This window comes from Notamacropus eugenii, chromosome 3 (genome assembly GCF_028372415.1).
Source record: "Notamacropus eugenii isolate mMacEug1 chromosome 3, mMacEug1.pri_v2, whole genome shotgun sequence".
Lineage (NCBI taxonomy): Eukaryota > Metazoa > Chordata > Mammalia > Diprotodontia > Macropodidae > Notamacropus > Notamacropus eugenii.
The window spans coordinates 332,879,778-332,899,164 of NC_092874.1; the positions used below are offsets into that span (position 1 = coordinate 332,879,778).

At 40.0% G+C, this 19,387-nt stretch overlaps 1 protein-coding gene across 9 annotated transcripts in view; it reads right to left on the reverse strand.

The window, feature by feature from the left end:
- Positions 1-19,387, reverse strand: part of LOC140496794 (tubulin polyglutamylase complex subunit 2-like) — a 36,896-nt gene that overhangs the window by 12,785 nt on the left and 4,724 nt on the right. For 7 of the 9 annotated variants that reach the window (XR_011964398.1, XM_072597027.1, XM_072597022.1 and 4 more), the window contains 3 exons: positions 13,493-13,572; positions 9,329-9,416; positions 2,904-3,032 (listed from right to left, as the gene is read on the reverse strand). Coding sequence is in view for 7 of the 9 variants with exons in the window: in XM_072597027.1 (XP_072453128.1) it covers positions 2,904-3,032; positions 9,329-9,416; positions 13,493-13,572 (297 nt within the window). In the remaining 2 variants the exon portion in view is untranslated. Of the gene's footprint in view, positions 1-2,903; positions 3,033-9,328; positions 9,417-13,492; positions 13,573-18,584; positions 18,977-19,387 lie in introns of those variants that run through there. The other 2 variants (XR_011964399.1, XM_072597023.1) reach the window with 2 other exon arrangements.

Genomic DNA, 19,387 nt, shown 5'->3' on the forward strand with positions numbered 1-19,387 from the left:
TGTAATCTGGCCAATTGCCCACTCACAGCCTTGCTCCTATAGAAGTAACAATACCTTAAAATATTGTTTTGCCTAACCCCATATCTTCTTTGAAGCCAATGCATGTTTTGGGCTGGGGCTATATGCCTGTAGGTGCATGGTGACATAATGTTGAATGAGACACACTTCCTGCCCTCAGGAAACTTACCGTCTACAGGGAGAGCTATGGTACATTACAACAAATACGCAAGTAATGTTAGTACAAGGCAGAACTTGGCAGGAGCCATAACAGAGGTATCAACAAAATGCTACAGGGTTAAGAGAACAAAGAAATGAGTGTTTAGGATATGTGAAGGGACGAAGTAAGGGATAAGGCTGGAAAGGGAGGCAAATTGTAGAGGGATTTAAATGGGGACTATTCAGTGGGCAATTGAAAATTCTGAGTGGGACATGAACACACAATATAAAAAACTCTCAAGGATATACTAAACAATAGAGAAAAAAATAATGGAATTCCTAAACTAACTGAAAATCATGTGGTTTTTTTTAAATTTTTACAAAAATATACTTTTTTTTTTTCACCAGAGTGTTTCTTCTAAGGGAAACAAGGGTGATTTGACACCCTGTTTATGAAACTACCTATGTGCCTAATCCATTATACCCAGGTCCCTGATGTATCTCATTACCATAAGCAAATATGCCAGGAACTTGTGATTTCTGCAGTGCAGGGGACTGCTTGTGTGGTAACTCACAGTTCAGACGGCAACTTATCTATGACTCAGGAGATAAATGCCAGAGAGTCCCCATATGTGCATGGAAGTGAAGGGATTTGCCCATGGTCACACAGCTGGTTCATGGCAGAGGTAGAACTCTTATCCAATATGCCATGTTACTTCTGAAAAATTGTTTTTCAATATTTCTTCTCACTAATAATAACACGACATTTTTCTCTATGCAGTGCATATGACCAGGACAGTTCTATGCACACTTACCTGATGCTCCTCTAAGGCCTCTCGATCTTTGAGGCCATCCCCCACCCTGTCCCCACCCCAAAACCTTCCTTGACTCTTCTGGCTGTTCTCTGAGTCTAGCACAGCAAAGTCCACACTTAGATACTCAGTACATTCTCTTTCACGCTGTTCTGTCATCTACTTCTAAGTATGTTTTACCTCCCCAACAAGACTGTGAGAACCTGGAGGGGAAAGACCATGTATTATTTTCCTTTGTATTCAGGCTTATCTGCTTTAGGACACACTTTGCTGCCTGTAGGAGACAACAATTCACATCTAGGCACAAACAGAAGTGCTGAATTCAGTCTTAAGTGACCTCTCCTATTAGGCCCTGGGGTAGCCCTTGCCAGGTGTTGTGAGAAGAGACTCAAGTAGGGATTCTGTCTCTGATCCTTACTAGTTGTGGGACCACAAGCAAGCTCCTTAACTGACCCTCAGCTTTTTTTTAAATCTGTAAAATGGATAATGATGCCTATATCACCAAACTCAATGAGCTCCTGTGAGAATGAAATGAAATAGTGCAGGTAAAATCAAAGCGCTTTATAAATACCACCAATTAGTAATGTAACTTATATAACAGGGACAGACACTGGACCTGGGATTTCCTGGGTACAGACACCTCCCAGACGAGACAACTCCCTCTACAAATGTAGGTTGGTATCTTTTCTGGAATTTATAATCTTAGACAATTATCTAGAGCACTGAGAAGTGACAGGACTTGTATGCATGTGTATCTTCATGTATATTTTTACATCTATCTATATCTTATAGATTGATTGATAGATCTACAGATGTGTGTACATGGGCTCACACACACACGTGTGTGTGACAGAGACAGGACTTCTAGTTCCAAGTTCTCTATACACTATGGCATGCTGCCTTTCTGTATACTACACAGGACAAAATATACATTATATGCTGATATAATGATTAGTGATAAATTAGGATCTACTAGAATTTCTGTAAACTTCTTCTAAGGTTGAAGTCAGGGGACTAGATCTTATCAATTTTCTAGAGTATGATTTGCTACATGCCACTGCCTTCTTGTCCCTTGCCAAAAAGCCTGAGGTTAGATAAGTTTTACTTCCCAGACTCTGTCAGAATGGAGACATTGGAAAAATTTTTCTCATTCTCCTCCCCTTCCCCCAACCCATTAAAAACTCTCCAAACCCACTAGCTCTGGTGGGACACGGTCATAACAGCTGACTTTGAAAGGTAAAGATATTATTTCCCATCCCAACTCTCCTTTGTAACTCACGTTTCCTATTCAATTTGACCATTACTTAGATTCTGTCTTCTTTGAGTCCAACACAGTGCAGCTATGGAGGACTAAATTTACAGAAGAAGAATCAGTGCCTTACAGATGAGATCAAAAGAGGCTATGAAGAAACACAGAAAGAGTGGAAATGTTCCAAGATGGGAGGGAGAAGGGAATGGAGCATGAGGGTGCTAAATCTGCTGAATGGTCTCGCTAGAGTGGGAGGTTTGCATTTGCTAAGATGAATAGGGGAAGGTTATGGAAAACCTTGGAAGTCACCTTGAGGAGCTTGGATTTTATCTTGAAGGTATGTAGAGGCCATTTGAGGCTCCTGAGCAGGAGCGTGACAAGACATCTGGGTAGTGTCTTAGGAAGTCTAGTCTGGGGTGGGGTATATGATGGTCTGAAAGGGAAGACCGGAGGAAAGCAGTTGGATGAAATGATGGAAGTGAGAATTAAATGGAAAAAAAAAGTATGGATATCTTTCCAAAGTAGAAACAACAAAACTTAGAAAAAGAGAGGCGAAAGAGATCTCCAAGGCTCTGCAAATGAATTAAAAGTGAAATGCCACAAGGATGCCCTGTGTTTTCAGTACTCTCCTCAGGAAGGCAGCAGGCTGTGTTCAGACAACAATCCCCTGGGGGCACCCATGGTACCTTCTTCCTCTTCATCATCTAGATCCTCCAGAGTTGGTGAATTGGGAAGCGTGTACATAGCAGACTGCGTGAGCTGAGTCAAGTTTGCGATGCTGTTAATCGTCAGGCAACCCAAAGGCACAGGCTGATCTGCAAGAGCATTGAGAGAAGGGTTGGGGTGTTAGCATTCCTCCTCATAGGAGAAGGGTGGATGCACTTGGGTGGACAAAGCCATCACCTTTCCTTCTGAGGACTGTTCCGGCAACTCCCTTTGAGCACAAGAATGTCATTGACAAAGGGCAATCTGGGCCATTGTCATCACCATCACTAACTTGCTTTAAGGTTTGCAGAGCTTTCTCATTTGAGTCTCACAGCAACCATGTGAGGCAAATACCTAAGCTGTTATTATTTTCACTTTACCAATGAAGAGGTGAGTGTTCACACAGTAAATGTCAGAGGTGAAACTTGAACCAGGTCTTTCCTGACTCCAAGTACCACCCTCTTCCTACTACACACCATACAGGCCTAAGGGACCCTCTCTGGGTGACAAAATTTCCCCATGGTATGCGTGGAATAGCTAGCTGTGAACTACCACCCTCCAACTGCCTTCTGTGTGATCTGAATAAAGGATGCCACAGTCAGAGTGAATGATGGATTAAGAGGCAATGGATAAATAGCAGATACATCTGATACTGATAGGAAAAACTAGATGCTCTGAGTTCCAGCCTGAATGGCAGATCAAAAGAAAATCCAGGTAGGGAGCAAAGGGCTATACATGAGAAAATTTATTTCTCTTAGGAGCTGGGAACCAAGTTATATCCACTTTGGGGACCAAGGAGACTTTGTTCAGAAATACCCCTGAAGCTGGGCTAGTGATCAGATGATAAACTGTTTTCTCAGGGGACAGAAAAGGGCAGGGAAAGGTCAGCCTGGACAGGACAGAAACAGGGAAGGGGACTGGACATAGCAGATTGACTTTTCAGGGACCTGGGGAGAGAGAAGGACATAAGCCAGAATGGGACTGGATTCTGATAACTATTAAAATAGTTAGAAAAGAGTTCTCAGTAAGATTTGCAGCCCAAGAAGGATAAAACTCAACTCCTTGTACAGAGGAGAAGTTTATATGAAAAAAGATCTATGGGCTTTGATGTCAGTTCAGTGAGCCAACAGTGTGATGGGATTACCAAAAAAGTAACGTCATTTCAGGTTGCATTGGCAGAAGTCAGATACCCAGGACAAAGGCGGCACCCAGCTTGTACAGGCTCAAGAAAGCCAACTGTTACAATTTCAGTGTGAGTATTCACACCTCAGAAAAGGGCAAACCCTACAAATCAGGACTTTATTCATTGTTTTGTTAACTGTCAAGACTTCAGAAGGTGACAGAGGAAATTTTAATAATGCAGATTAAACTTAAAAGTATGTTGTATGTGTTTCCCCATCCTAGAAATCTGGTTGTTAAACATTTACCAGTGCACTCCTGACTACTCTATGCTGGTCAGACCAGATCTAGAGTACAGTGGTACTAGACACACATTTCAAAAATGATACTGACAAAACTGGCATGTGTGCAGAGATGGGGGACCATGGTGGTGAAGAAGTTGAAAACCAGTAGAAAGGGTGATGGATTTGGAGTCAGAGGTCTAGGTCTAAATCCTGGATGAGTCAACTATGTGACTTTGCATGTGACCTTGGGCAAGTCCCCACCTGGCCCTCTGAAGACATCTGTAATGTCAGGAGTTTGGCCAAAATGGCTTCCAAGGACCCTTCTAACCAGAGAACTCCAGGATTCCTTGAGTTTACTGCCCCATAGGCAGCTTATTTTTGGCCCAGAACTGTGATTTTGGCAGTATAGGAAACTCCAAGTGTAAACACTCCCTTGACTGAAGTAGATCAGCAACTTGTCTATAACTTACAGTAATAGAATGCTGCCTGGGACCATTTAGAAGTGACTTAGCCGTATATATACAGAGTATATCCTGAAACCCAGATATTCTTGACTCCCAAGCCAGCCATCTGCATAACAGGATGCTGTCTTTTGTCTACAGCCTGAGAAAAATCTTGTTGCACTCCCACTGACTGGCCTGAGAGTGTATAGCCACTGATAATATATTATGAGGACTGAAATGGAAATCATGAAAGTGTTGATAGTGAAAATGCGGAAGGCTGGTAACTTGGCTAAAATCCTAAAAATGTGACTATATCCTTTTAATTGCATTCCATGGGGATTTTCTTCCAAAAAAGAAACGCCAGGCAAACAGCATCTTTCAGAGAGGCAAATTTACTTCCAGGATTTAAAACTGTAACTGTAATGTAATTTAGTATCTGTACATGGGAAATTGGTACAGGCAAAATTATGGTTAAAATTGTCAGATTCTGTTTCTACAGGAGTCTCAGAGTGCAGCTTTAGTTCTGCCATCTCTGTAACTATGGAGGGAGGAGAAGGAAGATACTTATTACTTTCGTTAAGTTTGGCCCACTAAAACCCTACTTCAACATTTGTCTATTGTGTGGAGGTGACTGAGCTCTGCAGGACCACACTAGGGCACTGGCTGTTTTTATGAAGCTGGAAAGGCTTCTAAGACAGACTCAGTGACAGACTATTGGTGGTGCAAGGACCAGTCTTGCTAAATTTGAAAAGGTCCATCAGTCAGTTTGGCATTCATCTTTTGGTCATAGCAATGTATGACATGGTCTACTGTATGACTGCTCTGCATTAGTGAAGAGTATTCATGTGGTTGAAACTTCAGATCCTTTAAGAATTCAAGTTACACTTGCTAAAGAATAATAAAGTAGAGAAAGGCATCTAGTCCACCCAACTAGAGTTAAAGAGGAAGACCAGTTAGGCACTAGCTTCCTGAGTTTTTTTTCTTATTTGGAGTAACAAAACCCAACCATCTCACAAACACTATTTCTGCCTGCAAAGAGACAAAAAAGCAAAGTAATTTAGAAGTCTTAGGAATCCAAAAGAGAATCTGGAGGAAGGGTGGCCCCATAATAACTGGTTGTCACAGAAAAAGAGTCTTAACATCATCCTGAATAACTAGGTTGTCTGATTTTCTGCATGACTACAAGAGGGTGTTATGTAGGGTCAACTTATGGTTCCAACTTGGAACTACTCAAATGGAGCTGAGATCTCATGAATAGGGATGTTCCCTTCAGCAATGCTGGTCACAACCCATCTGTGCCTGTTTATCCTGTGATACTCTTATTTACATCATCCCAGAAATTCATCACTGGGAATTGACTTCACATGTAAGAGATCTTTTTTCCTTTACTTACTTCTTTCCCCTGACACCATGAGGGTAATTGTGGTGCACTGTGGCCCCATGCAGGATGGTTCACCATCACTGAAGCACCCTCACCTAGCCCCAGGCTGGGGCATCCTAGAACATCTCAATTTGGGGCTTGCCCCAGAGCAAGTACTTAACTAATGAACACTTCTCATTCATTCATTTCTCTTTCACCATTTGATCAGAACATCTTTTTTTATCATACAGTTCTTTAATGACTTCTTTTACTTTGGTCCTTCCTCAAATCTCCCCATTGGTTATATGTGATAGACTGCTCATACCTACAGGGATCTCTGTGCTATGTTAATTTTTAATTTTTCAGAGTGTATTGTATTCCATGTTTCACTGCCATACAGCAACACTAGTAAAATGTTGGTATCAAAAAAACTGACCTATGCCTTCATGTGAAGCTTGGGGTCATTAAAGAAACTTTGAAATTTCCTGATAGTAATCTAGCCTGCTCTTCTCCTCCTATTCAACTCTGGGCCTAATATACCATCCATCTGAGATAAACATATTAATGGACAAGCTCTATACGTTTTCCATTCAAATGCCTGTTGTAATTCGGACAACAGACATTCTTTATCCCCTGGTCTTTTCTGTGTGAATGATCACGCCAAATTCCTTTGAGCGATTAGAGATCTCTTCCAGAAGACTTTGCAAAGTATTTAGCTTTGATGGGATCAGCACAACGTCATCTGCAAAGAGCAGATGGAGGAAGGAGCATCTGGAAGGCCACACCAATCCACAAGGAATTCTTCTTCAACTTGGACTCTGGGCTGGATTTTCTCCAGATGTTCACAGCATGAACATACATTTCCCTGTTTTATGCCTTGTCTGATGTTCATCATCTGTTGTTATAGCTTTCAAAGAATTTTTAGTGAATTTGCTGTATAGATAAGGGATACCTTCTGTAAAAAAAGAGCCTAATAAGTGTTTATTGACTGTCTCTCCGAAATTAAATGCCTTTTCATACCCAACCAACCAACAGCACAGCGGGATTTTGTATTCTCTACATCTTTCAGGCAACTGCTCAATATTGCTTGAAAAAGCCTCCTTTTGTTAATGTCCTCATGGAGTGCTCTTGATTTGCATACAGATGACTTTCATTAAGATTTTCTATAGGAAGGAGAGAAGGCAGTTCTAGATCTCCTTTTCCTTACTTTTTCAGTACAGTCTTAGTTTTTTTTTTCCCCACGTCTTTGGTATCTTCTCTTTCCTTCCAACAGCTTCCATACTGATACCTCAAAGACTTCACAACTGTTTTGTCTTCTGCACAGACCTCTCTCAGATGCACTCAGTATAATCGAGCTATTTTTTTGATCTTTTTTCATTTAAGGACCATTTTTTTCTGCTCTTATAAGCACAGCTAAAACTGTGACATCACAGTCCAAGCGCGGTTGTTCCACTGTCCTTATGGAGCAGTGTGTAATAATAATTTTTATCAATCTTTTTCATTTTCTTCTGTTTCTGTCCTCAAATGCCCTTAGAATGACTTTGCTTAGTTGGACATCTTGCCAAACTTTCTTTAAACTGATTTTGCCCTCTTTTTCTCTGCTTTACAAAACAATACTACTTAGAATTGTTCTTCCACTTTTTTGGGTAAGATTTTACAAACAAGTTTGTATTCTAACTTGGTGTTGCCTCTGGCAGCTATCTCTCTGTTTGGCAAGTAAGTCAGATGTTTATGGATTAAGGTACTTTCTGGGCTCTTCTGGTCTTGGCTGTGGCAATCAATTCATATTGGTTAAGTTTAAATGCAAGATTGCTATAACTGCCATCGATGTCAGTTCTGCTGTCTGTTTCCCATTTCTGTCATCTTTTGTTGAAATTGTTTAGGATTGAATTGTTTAAAATGTATGCCATTTTTATCATTATGATTATTTCTTCTTGCTTTTTAAAAAAAAACATTTCTGATCTTAGCTCTGATGACAAATCTGTGGTCTGAACTGCCAGATAAATAACAAATTTTGTCCTCTCAAAATATAATCTATTTCATTTTTGCAATGGTATTTGCTTTTCATCATGTCCAGTGTCTACCAATTTGTTTCTTAAAGAAAATACTCTTTATATTTATATGTATTTATATCTGTGCAAACTATAAGCCTTTGGCATCTTTCAGTCCTTCCTCCTGCATTATACTTCCCCATGTTTCTCACTATCCTCACCTTTTCCTCTTCTGTACTGAAGTCACCAAGTATCAAAGTATATGTCGATTTAATTTGGAGGATCTTATCAACTTCTTCAAGAATTTCTACCTCTTCATCACCAGCAAAAGATGTTAATGTAGCAAGTGCAATTATTTCAATGGTAGGTTTTTTCTGCAAATACTTATTAATATTATAATACATGATAACCCAATAATCTCATGAGATAATATTTCTTGGGATAAAACCTATTCCTTCAAATCCTTTCTTTACCTCTCCAAGAAGTACCTGTGAACCATCCTTCCATTTGGATGCAACTTCCTCTGGTTTCATTTTAGTAGGTGTGTCAAGATCTACAGGTTTCAGCTGCTTCAGCAATATGTCCACTCGGCAATAATCTCACATGTGGAATACTAATAGTCAAATTTAAATGGCGTCATTCTTAGCATACTCTGCCTTCTTCCCTGCCACTCTGACACAGTCACTGTAGAAGCAGAAAGGGACATACAAGATTGGGCGCCATTATGTACTTTTCTTTGTTTCACGGGTAACCACAGCCAAAAATTCACCACCAAGTGGCCAGCCCACTGGTCATGATTGTCTCCATACCTAATTAGCTAGATTGGTTCTCTGAAAACAGACTTGGTCTGTTGCCAGGTCCATATTCTATACCTTTCCAGCATGGTAGAACCTACCAGAGCTTACACGCCTTCAAGAACCTCTGATGAGGTACTACACAGTAAGACTTTGTGGGGGAATCTTAAAATTTTGAGTTATTATTTTTTTTAATCTTTGGACTTTTCTGGGTAGTTCTACCTTGTGACTTGGCCAGAATAAGGTCAGAAACCACAGAAATGAACGCTGCTCTTCTTGCACTTCTGAGCAGGTAGAGGACAGCTCATGTTAAATACTGATTAGATTCAGGGGAAATACTTGTCTGCTGAGAGACATTTCAGAGAGGGGCACAGTGTAGCTAGGGCAAGTGACAATGGGCAAGAGACCAACTTACCATCAAGCTTCACACTCCACACCATGTGGAAACCATTTGTCATCAGGTAAAAATTCTTCAAGTCCTCTGGCATTACACAGTCATTTTTCTACAATCACAAAGCAGGAGCGCATGAGGATGGGGTAGGTTAAGAAGGGTGAATCTGTGCCTCAAACCAGAACATGAATGCCACAACAGGGAATGTTGTTTACCACCTCCTATCTCCTGAACCCAGGCACCAATTGGTCATTGCTCAAATTACTCCAAAGGGTATCTTTGAAGATAAACTTCCAACTATCATAAATTGTTCCTGGATAGACAATCAAATTTATGACTTCATCTGGGCTCAGTTCTGGAAAACTCCTGGGCTGGCCACCCAAGGATATTTAGGAAGTATCTTCACTTCTAAAAAAAACTGCTTCCTACTATGTCCTTCAGATTGCTATTCTGGAGTAAGGTAGCCAGAGCTAAAGTGCCAATTTCTATCTTTATCCTGATGGAAGATATGATATGTAGCACATTAGAAACTGGTATACTTTTCTCAGTTTCCTAGGCCTTATTTTTTAATCCTTCCAATTTCTCTATCTCATCCCAAAGATGCAATTTCTACTCTATGACACCCCCACCCCCACCCCCAGTCAGTGATTGCTTTTCAGCATTTGACCTCATAACACTTTGTATTTTTCTTAAGCTCTTCTTGTATTCTAATCTGCATCAGTAGTTTGGGGTGTTTTTCTCATCTCCACTATTAGACTGTAAGTTCCTTGAGAACAGAGACTGTGACTTATTCATTTAAGTATTCTCCATGTTTCCCTTTCCCCAAATAACCTCAGCACCTAACACAACCCATGTGCACACAGGAGGAATAAACATTTGAGGAATGGATAGATGGATGTGAGATGATTTATAAAGGAGACTGCAACAATGGCATAGTTGAAAAAAATGATTGACTTTCTCTCGTCTCTCATAGAAAACTTCTGCTGCCTAAGCTGAGTCCCTTAGCACCAGGTAAGGGGAATTAGTCATCTTGTCTCATAACTTCACTCATCTGTAGGGCAGAGAGAGAAGAAACTCAAAGAGAATTAGATGGAGAGGAGACTTAAAGAGAAGGTGATGAAAGAAGAACAGCTAAATGATAAGGAGCAGGCCCTAGGTGTGTCTGAGGTGGATGGTACAACATAGACAATGCCATCAATTTTGGTTCCATGTCTCTAAGTCACTCTAGGGAACCAAAGCCACAGAGAAATGACATAAAAAGATTTTTTAAACGTTTAGAATGCGAACAGCAAAGATGCTTAAGCTATTTTAAATGTACTAAATCTGTACTGGTAGTGACCAGAAAGCACAAGGCAGGGGATTGATAGACATTTAGTATAGAAAAAGAATCCATAAAGCTAAGGAAAACAGATAAAAAACATGGGATGCATCTGAAGTTCATTCATGTCTTACCAATTCTCCCAACCCAACATCAAGGGCTCTCAGCCATTGGTAGCACAACAGTTCCTCACTGACTTCCCTGTAAGTACTACTGATGGAGAAGACTCTAGGACATAAAAGTCTTAGAATGCAGGTGTGCTCAGAATCAAACACCTCTTCCTGAACCTTCCAGGTTCAGAACAATTATCTAATACTTGTTCCTTAGGTATAGTTTGTCTAAGGTCAGTCAGTCAACACTGAACTAGACATTCTAATTCTGAAACTGAACCATGAGACTGGCTTGATTTAGTTCTGGTCAATGGTAAGAGTATTGACCAAAGAAAAAGGGTGACAGAAGCAGAATCCAGGTATTTCTGGGGTGGCTTCTATCAAAGATCTTGCCTACTCTAAAATGGACACAGGAAATGCTTTATTGGAGGAAGGGCTCCTCTTCTTTGCTTTATTAGTGGCTGCTAAAGAATCTTGTTCACATTGACAGGGCTTATTCTTTTTTATAAGTCAAGATGGAGAATGGCTCATATTCTGTAACTCTTTAAAGTCTTTATATGCAGATATTATCTCACTAATTTACTCCTCATAATATCCTGAAAAAGTGAGTAGTAAAGGGAGTAGAACAGAAATACATTTGCTTTAGTTTCTTTGCTTTGAAGTCAGGAAGACCTGAGTTCAATTCCAGCCTTAGACACTCACTAACCATGTGATCCTGGGCAAATCATCTAACTTCTCTCAGTCTCAGTTTCGTCATCTTCAAAATGGGGATAACACTAAGACCTAACTCACGTGGTTCTTGTGTGGCACTCTGTAACCCTGAGGGTGCTTTACCAATGGGAGCTATCATTACTACTACTATGATCTATTTCCCTGGTCCACACTCCAAGCTAGATGCCCCCACTGGCACCTCAAACTCCATATGGTATTGGCCTTGCTTTATATCTTTCTCCTTAAACCAGCTCCTTTCTTTTTCTATTTATTTTCTAATTCTGCCAGAGGCACCACAGGGCATCTTGTCTGAAACCTTGGCATGACCCTGGACTCTAGCTTCTCTCCCTTCTCCTATCCAGTCAGTGACGGAGCTGTATTGATTCTACCTCGACCACATTTATTCCTGTTGCCCAACACTGGCTCTCACTACCATCCCCCTGGACTACTGCAGTAGCACTCAATCTGCTGCCATGCCACCCTTCCAGATTCATTACTTCTCTACACACTCTGCCCCAGCCAATGCAGAGCCCCTTCTAGGCTCAAATACAACCTAGCCATTCTGGCCCTTCTTCTTTTCCTCTGCACTATTCTTTCTGCCTACAATGTCCTTCTTCCCCCTTTCACCTGTTGAATTAATATTTATTCTTTAATATCCCACTTCTTCGATGGCTTCCTTTTTCTCCCTTGATCCTTATCTAGTACACCTCTCACATACATTTGCTTTGACTATTGTATGTATGTTTAGGAGGATTTCTTTTTTTTTTTTTCTAATCATGTTTCTTTTCCTTTTTGCTCCATTGTGGGGAAAGGGGAAAAACAAAATGTTTATTAACTGAAAAAATAATAAAATTAGATCAGTACCTTTCTAATGCACTAAAAATGTATTAATAATTATTTCTGGCTGTGTTTATCATTGACTATGATTTCAGTGCCACAAGGGCAGTGATTCTTCTTATTTATGTGACTTATCTATTAAATAAAATGCAAACTCTTAGGGGCAAGAATTGTTTTGTCTTTGTAATCCCAGGGGCTCACCCTTCTCTCTTTTTCTACCCCCAACCCTCACACCAGGTCTTCTGAATAGTAGATATTTGATAAGATAGATATTTGCTGCATTAGCTAAACTTCGTACCTCTGCTACTGTAGAGGAGCTATTTAATAAGTTCTTCAAGCTAAAATGACAGTTTATTTGGACAGAGCAGGAAGAGTTGTGAGCCTACAAGTCAGAAACCTGGGTTCTAATCCACCATGTCTGGGGCTGATTAGTTGTGTGACCTTTATCAAGTCATAAAGTACTTAATTGAATTTTAATTTTTCTGAGCTTCATTTTCTTTATCAATAAAATGAAGGGGTTGACTAGACAATCTTTAAGGTCTGTTAGTTCTCACACCCTGTGTTTCTATTGATATTTTATATGGGAGGAATGGCAAACAAGCATTCCTTAAAATGGGATCACTCCCTATGGGTGCTGGAGTCTAAGATGTAGCTGGATGGTAGGATGGCAGGATGGTAATGACTTGACAGCCCAGATAAGACATTCCTTGCTTCCCTACTCTTCTGCTTTCATAGGCCTGCTGGCATTTCTAAGATACATATCCTGTTTTTTCCAGTCACTGAAGATAAGACTCCACCCTTTTACAATGGGAGTCCCAAACCAGTGCTCCCTATACCACCCGCTCTGCTGGGCTGCAAAGGATCATGACTGATCTCCTAAAAAAATGTCTTTCATCTCTATAGTCTTCACCACAAATCCTGGATTCCAAACATGAAAATGACATGGCGATTCCCAAACCAGACCTAGATGGATCAGAAGGGAATTCCAAAGATAAGATACCTCCCTAAAAAACTCTCTTAAGTTTAAAACTATTACAGGATGAGAATTAAGTGCCCTGAGAGTCAACGGGGAGGGATAAGGGTGAATTCCCTACCGCCAATTGTAGTGTGAAATAGAAGAAAGATCGTCTGTGTTATCTCTATCCTTTTTTCTCTGAAGTTACTCTCTCCTTGGGAGGGAGAGGTAATAATCTTATAATGGCAGATACCTACTAGCTCCCATGAAGCAATCATATGGCGCTCAGCAGGCTCCTTTTCCATGATCCTCACTTTTGTCACTCCTGGAGATGCTTCTGGAAAAGAAAGAGGAAATTGTGTTACAGCAACAGACAGCCCTCTCTAGGGCTGTGTGGTTATTGCTCAGGGACATTCCCATATTAGCGGTCTATCCTAAAGAAATTGAATCTAATAAGTAACTCACTGGCCCCTTCCAAAAAAGTGTGATACAGGGGAAAGCACTCAGACTTGGAGTCAAGGATCCAGGAACTTTTTCTTCATCTGTAAAATGACAGGGTTAGGCTTGTCAGTTCCCTATATATCTTGGATATTAAGTATCCAATCTGGTATATTTGATCAAAACTTTCCCCCGATTGATAGCTTCATTTGTCCTAGCTGCACAGATTTTGTTTCTGTAAAAGATTTTACATTTTCTTTTTTGATCAAAACTATCTTTTTAAAAAAGTATTTTGCAACTCCCTCTATTCCCTGCTTGGTGAAGAAGGTCTTCCAATTTTTTACATGAACTTTTATATTTAAGTTCCTATCTACCTATAACATAGTTGCTGTTCGGTTGTTTCAGTCATGTCTGACTCTTCATGACTCCATTTGAGGTTTTCTTGGTAAAGACACTGGAGTGGTTTGCCATTTCCTTCTCCAGCTCATTTTACAGGTGAGGAAATTGAGGCAAACAGGGTTTAAGCGATTTGGCCAGGGTTACACAGCTTTGTCCATGGTGTCTCTAGGTGCTACTGGAGCACAGGTATAATAGATGGTATAAGAGTCTGGGCTAAACTTAACCTCTGCCAAACTACCCTCCAATCATTCCAGTAGTCTTTCTTGAAAAAATTCTAGGAGTCTTTCCCCCAACTGCTTATATTCTCAGTTGAGTCTCAACACAACTTCTGTATTCAATTGCTTCTGAGTCTTGCTTATCTGATCTGATCCAATGATTTATTTTTCTACCAGAGTTTTGAGAATTAAGACTATAATGTCTGAGATTTGGTTATATCCTCTTCATTTCTGCTTCCCCCCTCCTTCTTTTCATTATCTTGAGATTCTAAGCTTTCTGGTTTTTCTAAATGAATTTTGTTATTATTTGGTCTAGTTCTATCCACTCCCTAAATTAGGTAGCAGATTCAAATGGATCTGTAACTTCATCAATGTGGATATTCCCTCCAATAATGCAGATGGCACCTCATCCATGTGTACTTATGTTGTCTGACTCTTGCCAATGTATTTTCATTAGGGTAACACAGGGGTTCATCCACTGAGCTAGGAGTGGGGACTCATTTTTGTTTTTGTGAAGCCAAATCATGAATAATGAATCTCTCTTACGTTATTTAAATCTTTTAAAGTGTTTTGTAGTTGAATTTGGTATCTTGAATATTGATAGGTTAAATGATTCCCAGTTATTTTAAGCATTTTATAGTTATTTTGAGTGGAATTTCTCTTTATAGCATTTTTTTCTCCTGACAACAGAAATTTTCCCAGACTGTTCTATAGAAGTCAGAGTATTCTGTGAATTCCTCTCCAACCAATTAGATTTAGGTCATCTAGTCATATGATTTTAGATCTAGCACTGGAAAAGACTTTTGAGACCATCTACTTACAACTACTGAATTTTACAGATAAGAAATTGGGGAACAGTGAGGTTAAGTGACTGGCCTAAAGTTACAGGTGGTAAGTAGCAGACCTGGGACTCGAACCCATTCTTCTGACTCTAAATCCAGGCCTCTTTTCCCAGCTTCCATTAGCGTGTCAAAGGTTGCTGGTCATGAACCATCATCCTACATTGCTGGGCTCAGTACACAGTGACATAGCATGTCAGATGTACCACATTCTCCATAACGAAATGCAAGCTATATTGCTACTTTGTGGCTGGGATGACTGCCCAGTTTGCTGCTGACCACCATCTTGCTTCTTTTTTAAAATATCATATTGCCTCCCAAGATTTCAGGAAAGAAAATAGCTTGCTGGATTACCACCTTCTACTTTTCCATTTTTTCCTAAAATTTATTTACATATGTTGTTTTGAGGCAACAGGCATATCCCAACAATTTCTTGGCTTCATAGGCTGCCAGGGACAAATCATTAAGTGTTCAGCCTATTTTTGATGAGTATCTCTATATTTAACTAGGCTCATCCTCAGAATGCCAACATGATCTGTTGTTGCCAGGCCCATATCTGAAGTCTTGCCAGCAGGATATAACTTACTAGAGTTTGTTCTCTGCTGCCACAGCATTTGAGAACCCACAGTCATCTTTAATTCACTATGAGGCATAAGAGCTGAACTTTGAGGAATTTCTTCACACTACCAGGCCTGGAGTCAGGAAGATTCAATTTTGTGAATTCATATATGATCTCAAACATTTACTACCTGTGTGACCCTGGGCAAGTCACTTGATCTCTATTTGCCTTGTTCATCCTTCATTTTGAAGAGGGCTGATGACATCATGGAGTGATGTCTTGACTTGCACACTGGATTCAAATGAGGCAGAGATGCACAAAGTTGTCAGCCTCACTTTCTCTTCTAGGGCCACTTAAGTCCAGTGGCAAGACAAGAGTCAGGACAACTGACTGGCAGTGTCCTGGGATGCAGTGGAAGACCTTGGCATCTTCAATGTCTGACCAAGCTCTAGGTGATCCACAGCACATGCCTCAGTCACATTCATGGCACAAATTGTTCTCATCTGCCATTCCACCAGGGGAACTCTTCTCATGCATCCCCCTAACTCACTGATGGGTTTGAGCCCTGTTCGTTACTTACTCTCAACCTAGTTTAGCCCAGTTTTTACCAGAGTGTGGTCGCTGCACATGCTACAGCTTTCTGAAGTCAAAGTCAAGAGTCGAGTGGGTAAAAGATGGGCACCAAAAGTGGATAAGCAGCCCTGAAAAGGCCTTGGCAAGCCCTCACCCGAGGGGCTGAACACCCCCCAAACAACTGTCCTCATCACTGTCATCAGTATTTGCCTTAATCCATTAGAGAAGGAAATGGCCCAGCATTCCATTATCTTTGCCATGAAAACCCATGATGGGATCATGAAGAGCTGAACACGACTGAACAACAAAGTGTTCCTGTTTGAATCACTATAGTTATTGTGTCTCATATTCTCCTGGTTCTGCTTGCTTCAATTCTCATGTTTTCCATGCTTGTCTGAATTTTTCATGTTCTTACAGAGCAATAATATTCCTCTACATTCTTGTGCCACAATCTGTCTAGCTACTCTCTAAAGAGCATCTACCTTCCTCCCAGTTCTTGGTGACCACAGAAAGTGCTACTACTAATATACTGGAGTACACAGAACCCTTCTATCTTTGAACTCCTTGAGGTACACACCTAGTACCAAGATCTTTGAGTCAAACATACTTCAGTTACTTTCTTAACATAATGCCAGATTGCTTTCCAGAATCAATCAATTCACAGCTCCAACAAGAGTGAATGAGTGCACCCATCTCTCCATGACCCCTCCAACAATGACTTTCTATCATCTTTGTGAATTAGCGGGGTGTGAGGGAAGCCCCAGATTTTTTTCCTTAAATTTATGTTTCTCTTAATAATGTTTTCATAAAATTTTTCATAATTCATAATTCTTTTGAGAACTATTTGTTCATACCCTTTGACTACACAGTCTTTTCGGTGGAAAGCAAAAGCTTTCCAACTCGGCATAATCAAAATTATGGGTTTTACCTTTTTTTATCTGTAGTCCCTAGTTTGGTTATAGACATAGTTGCAAAAGATACTTGAACTTGTTCTTTTCTAATTCTTTATGGTGGGACCTTTTATATTTAGGTTGCATATCCATTTTGAGTTTATTGAGGAACATAGTGTCTACTTACAGCTTTCTTTTTATCTTTTATGTAACTATTGTACTTGTATATATATGTGTATATATACACACATATTATATATGTACAGACATATAGATGTATACATATGTTGTCTCCCCACTCAAATGTAAGCTCCTTGAGGGATGGGGTCTTTTTTTGCTTTTTATTTGTGTCTCCACTACTTACTACAGTGGTTAGAATATATTAAGTACTTAGTTAACAAAATTTGTCTGTTGATTAGAAGATAGACAGTACATGTCAATGTACACTTGTGTAAGTTTAATAATTGTTAACAAAAAGGCTGTATTCTCTAACTTTAATAGTTCAGTAAAAACACATCCATATTATGCTCAAAGGGCTATAAAACAGTATCTACCCTTTGATCCAGCAATACTAGTACCAGGTTTGTATCCCAAAGAGATACCAAAAAAAGGGAAGGAAAAGGACCAACACGTACAAAACTATTTATAGCAGTTCTTTTTGTGGTGGCAAAGAATTGGAAATTGAGGGGAGGGATGCCCATCAACTGAGGAACAGCAGAACAAGTTGTAGTATATAATTGTGATGGAATACTACTATGCTATAAGAAATGATGAGCAGGATGATTCTGGAAAACCTGGAAAGACTGACATGAACTGATGCAAAGGGAAGTAAGAAGAACCAGAACAGCGTACAGAGCAACAGCAATACCGTATGATGATCAAGTGTGAATGACTTAGCTGTTCTCTGCAATACAATGATCCAAATCAATTACAAAGGACTCACGATGAAAAATGCTGTCCACTTCTAGAGAAAGAACTGACGGAGTCCGAATGCAGACTGAAGTATACTTTTTAAAACTTTCTTTATTTTTCTTGCTTTTTTTGCAGGTGGTCTGTGTTTTCTTGTGCAACATAGCTAACACAGAAATGTTTGCATGACTACACATGTATAATGTATGTAAAAATTGTTTGCCTTCTCAAGGAGGTGGGAGAAGAAGGGAGAGAGAGACCTGGGAACTCAGAATCTTAAAAAAATGAAAAGTCTTGGGGAGGGGGTAGAGGAAGGAGGCAGAGAAAATTTAAAACTTATGGAAATGAATACTGAAAACTAAAAATAAAATAAAATTTTGTAAATGACTATTAAAATTGTTATTACATGTAACTGGGGAAAAAAGAAAATAGAATTTTTTTTTTTAAATCAGCCAAAAAAAACCCAAACCAAAACAAAACACTGTCCATTATGTTTGACCCTATTCCTGCTGTCTCACGGTGCTGACCTTATGTATATACACGTTGTGGGCATTGTGCCTGTTGTTCTTTCAGTTCTCCTCTCTTCACTCTGCATCGCTCTATGTCTTTCCGTCTTTCTCTGAATTCTTCATATTTGTCATTCCTTACTGCAAAGTAATACTCCATTACATTCATCATTTATTCAGCCATTTCCCAGTTAGTTTCTTTGATTTATCATTCCCATTTTACAGGTCAGAAAATTAGATTGTAAGATAGTCTTGCTACAAGTGACAGAAGCAGGATCTCTGATGACACTCCAATCCCAGACCTCTTTCTACCTGCTATGTTTCCTCATTTCCTCATTCACAGGCCCAATCCCGCTACTGACTAGCAAGGAAGCTTTTAATTTATTCCTTTTCCAGTGTGGGCTGGTTGGGTCCTTTTTGTGTGGCCTGGTGGCACTCTTCTCCACACTGGACTCAGTACAGATACCCAATTAGCTCTGGCCTCATGACAGCTCCAAACACCCTGAGCCCAAGCCTTAAACCAGCCCCAGCCTCCCCAGTGGCCAAGAGTACGGGCAAGTGTCACCACTCCCAGAACCATAAATTTTCTTGAATATGAGCTTCTTCCTTCTAAGAATAGGAATTCAAAAACAGTATTGTTTCAAAAGTTTGTCTGTCTTACAGATGAACATACTTGAGAGTCTCCATATATCCTAGAAGTTAAGAGAGAATTCAGGAAATCATCCACTCTCACCCCCTACCTTCACTACCTCAAAGGAGTCATGATCTGTAATTTGTTACTGGGGCAAGTGTTGAATGAAATCACTAAATATCCTTCTAATCTG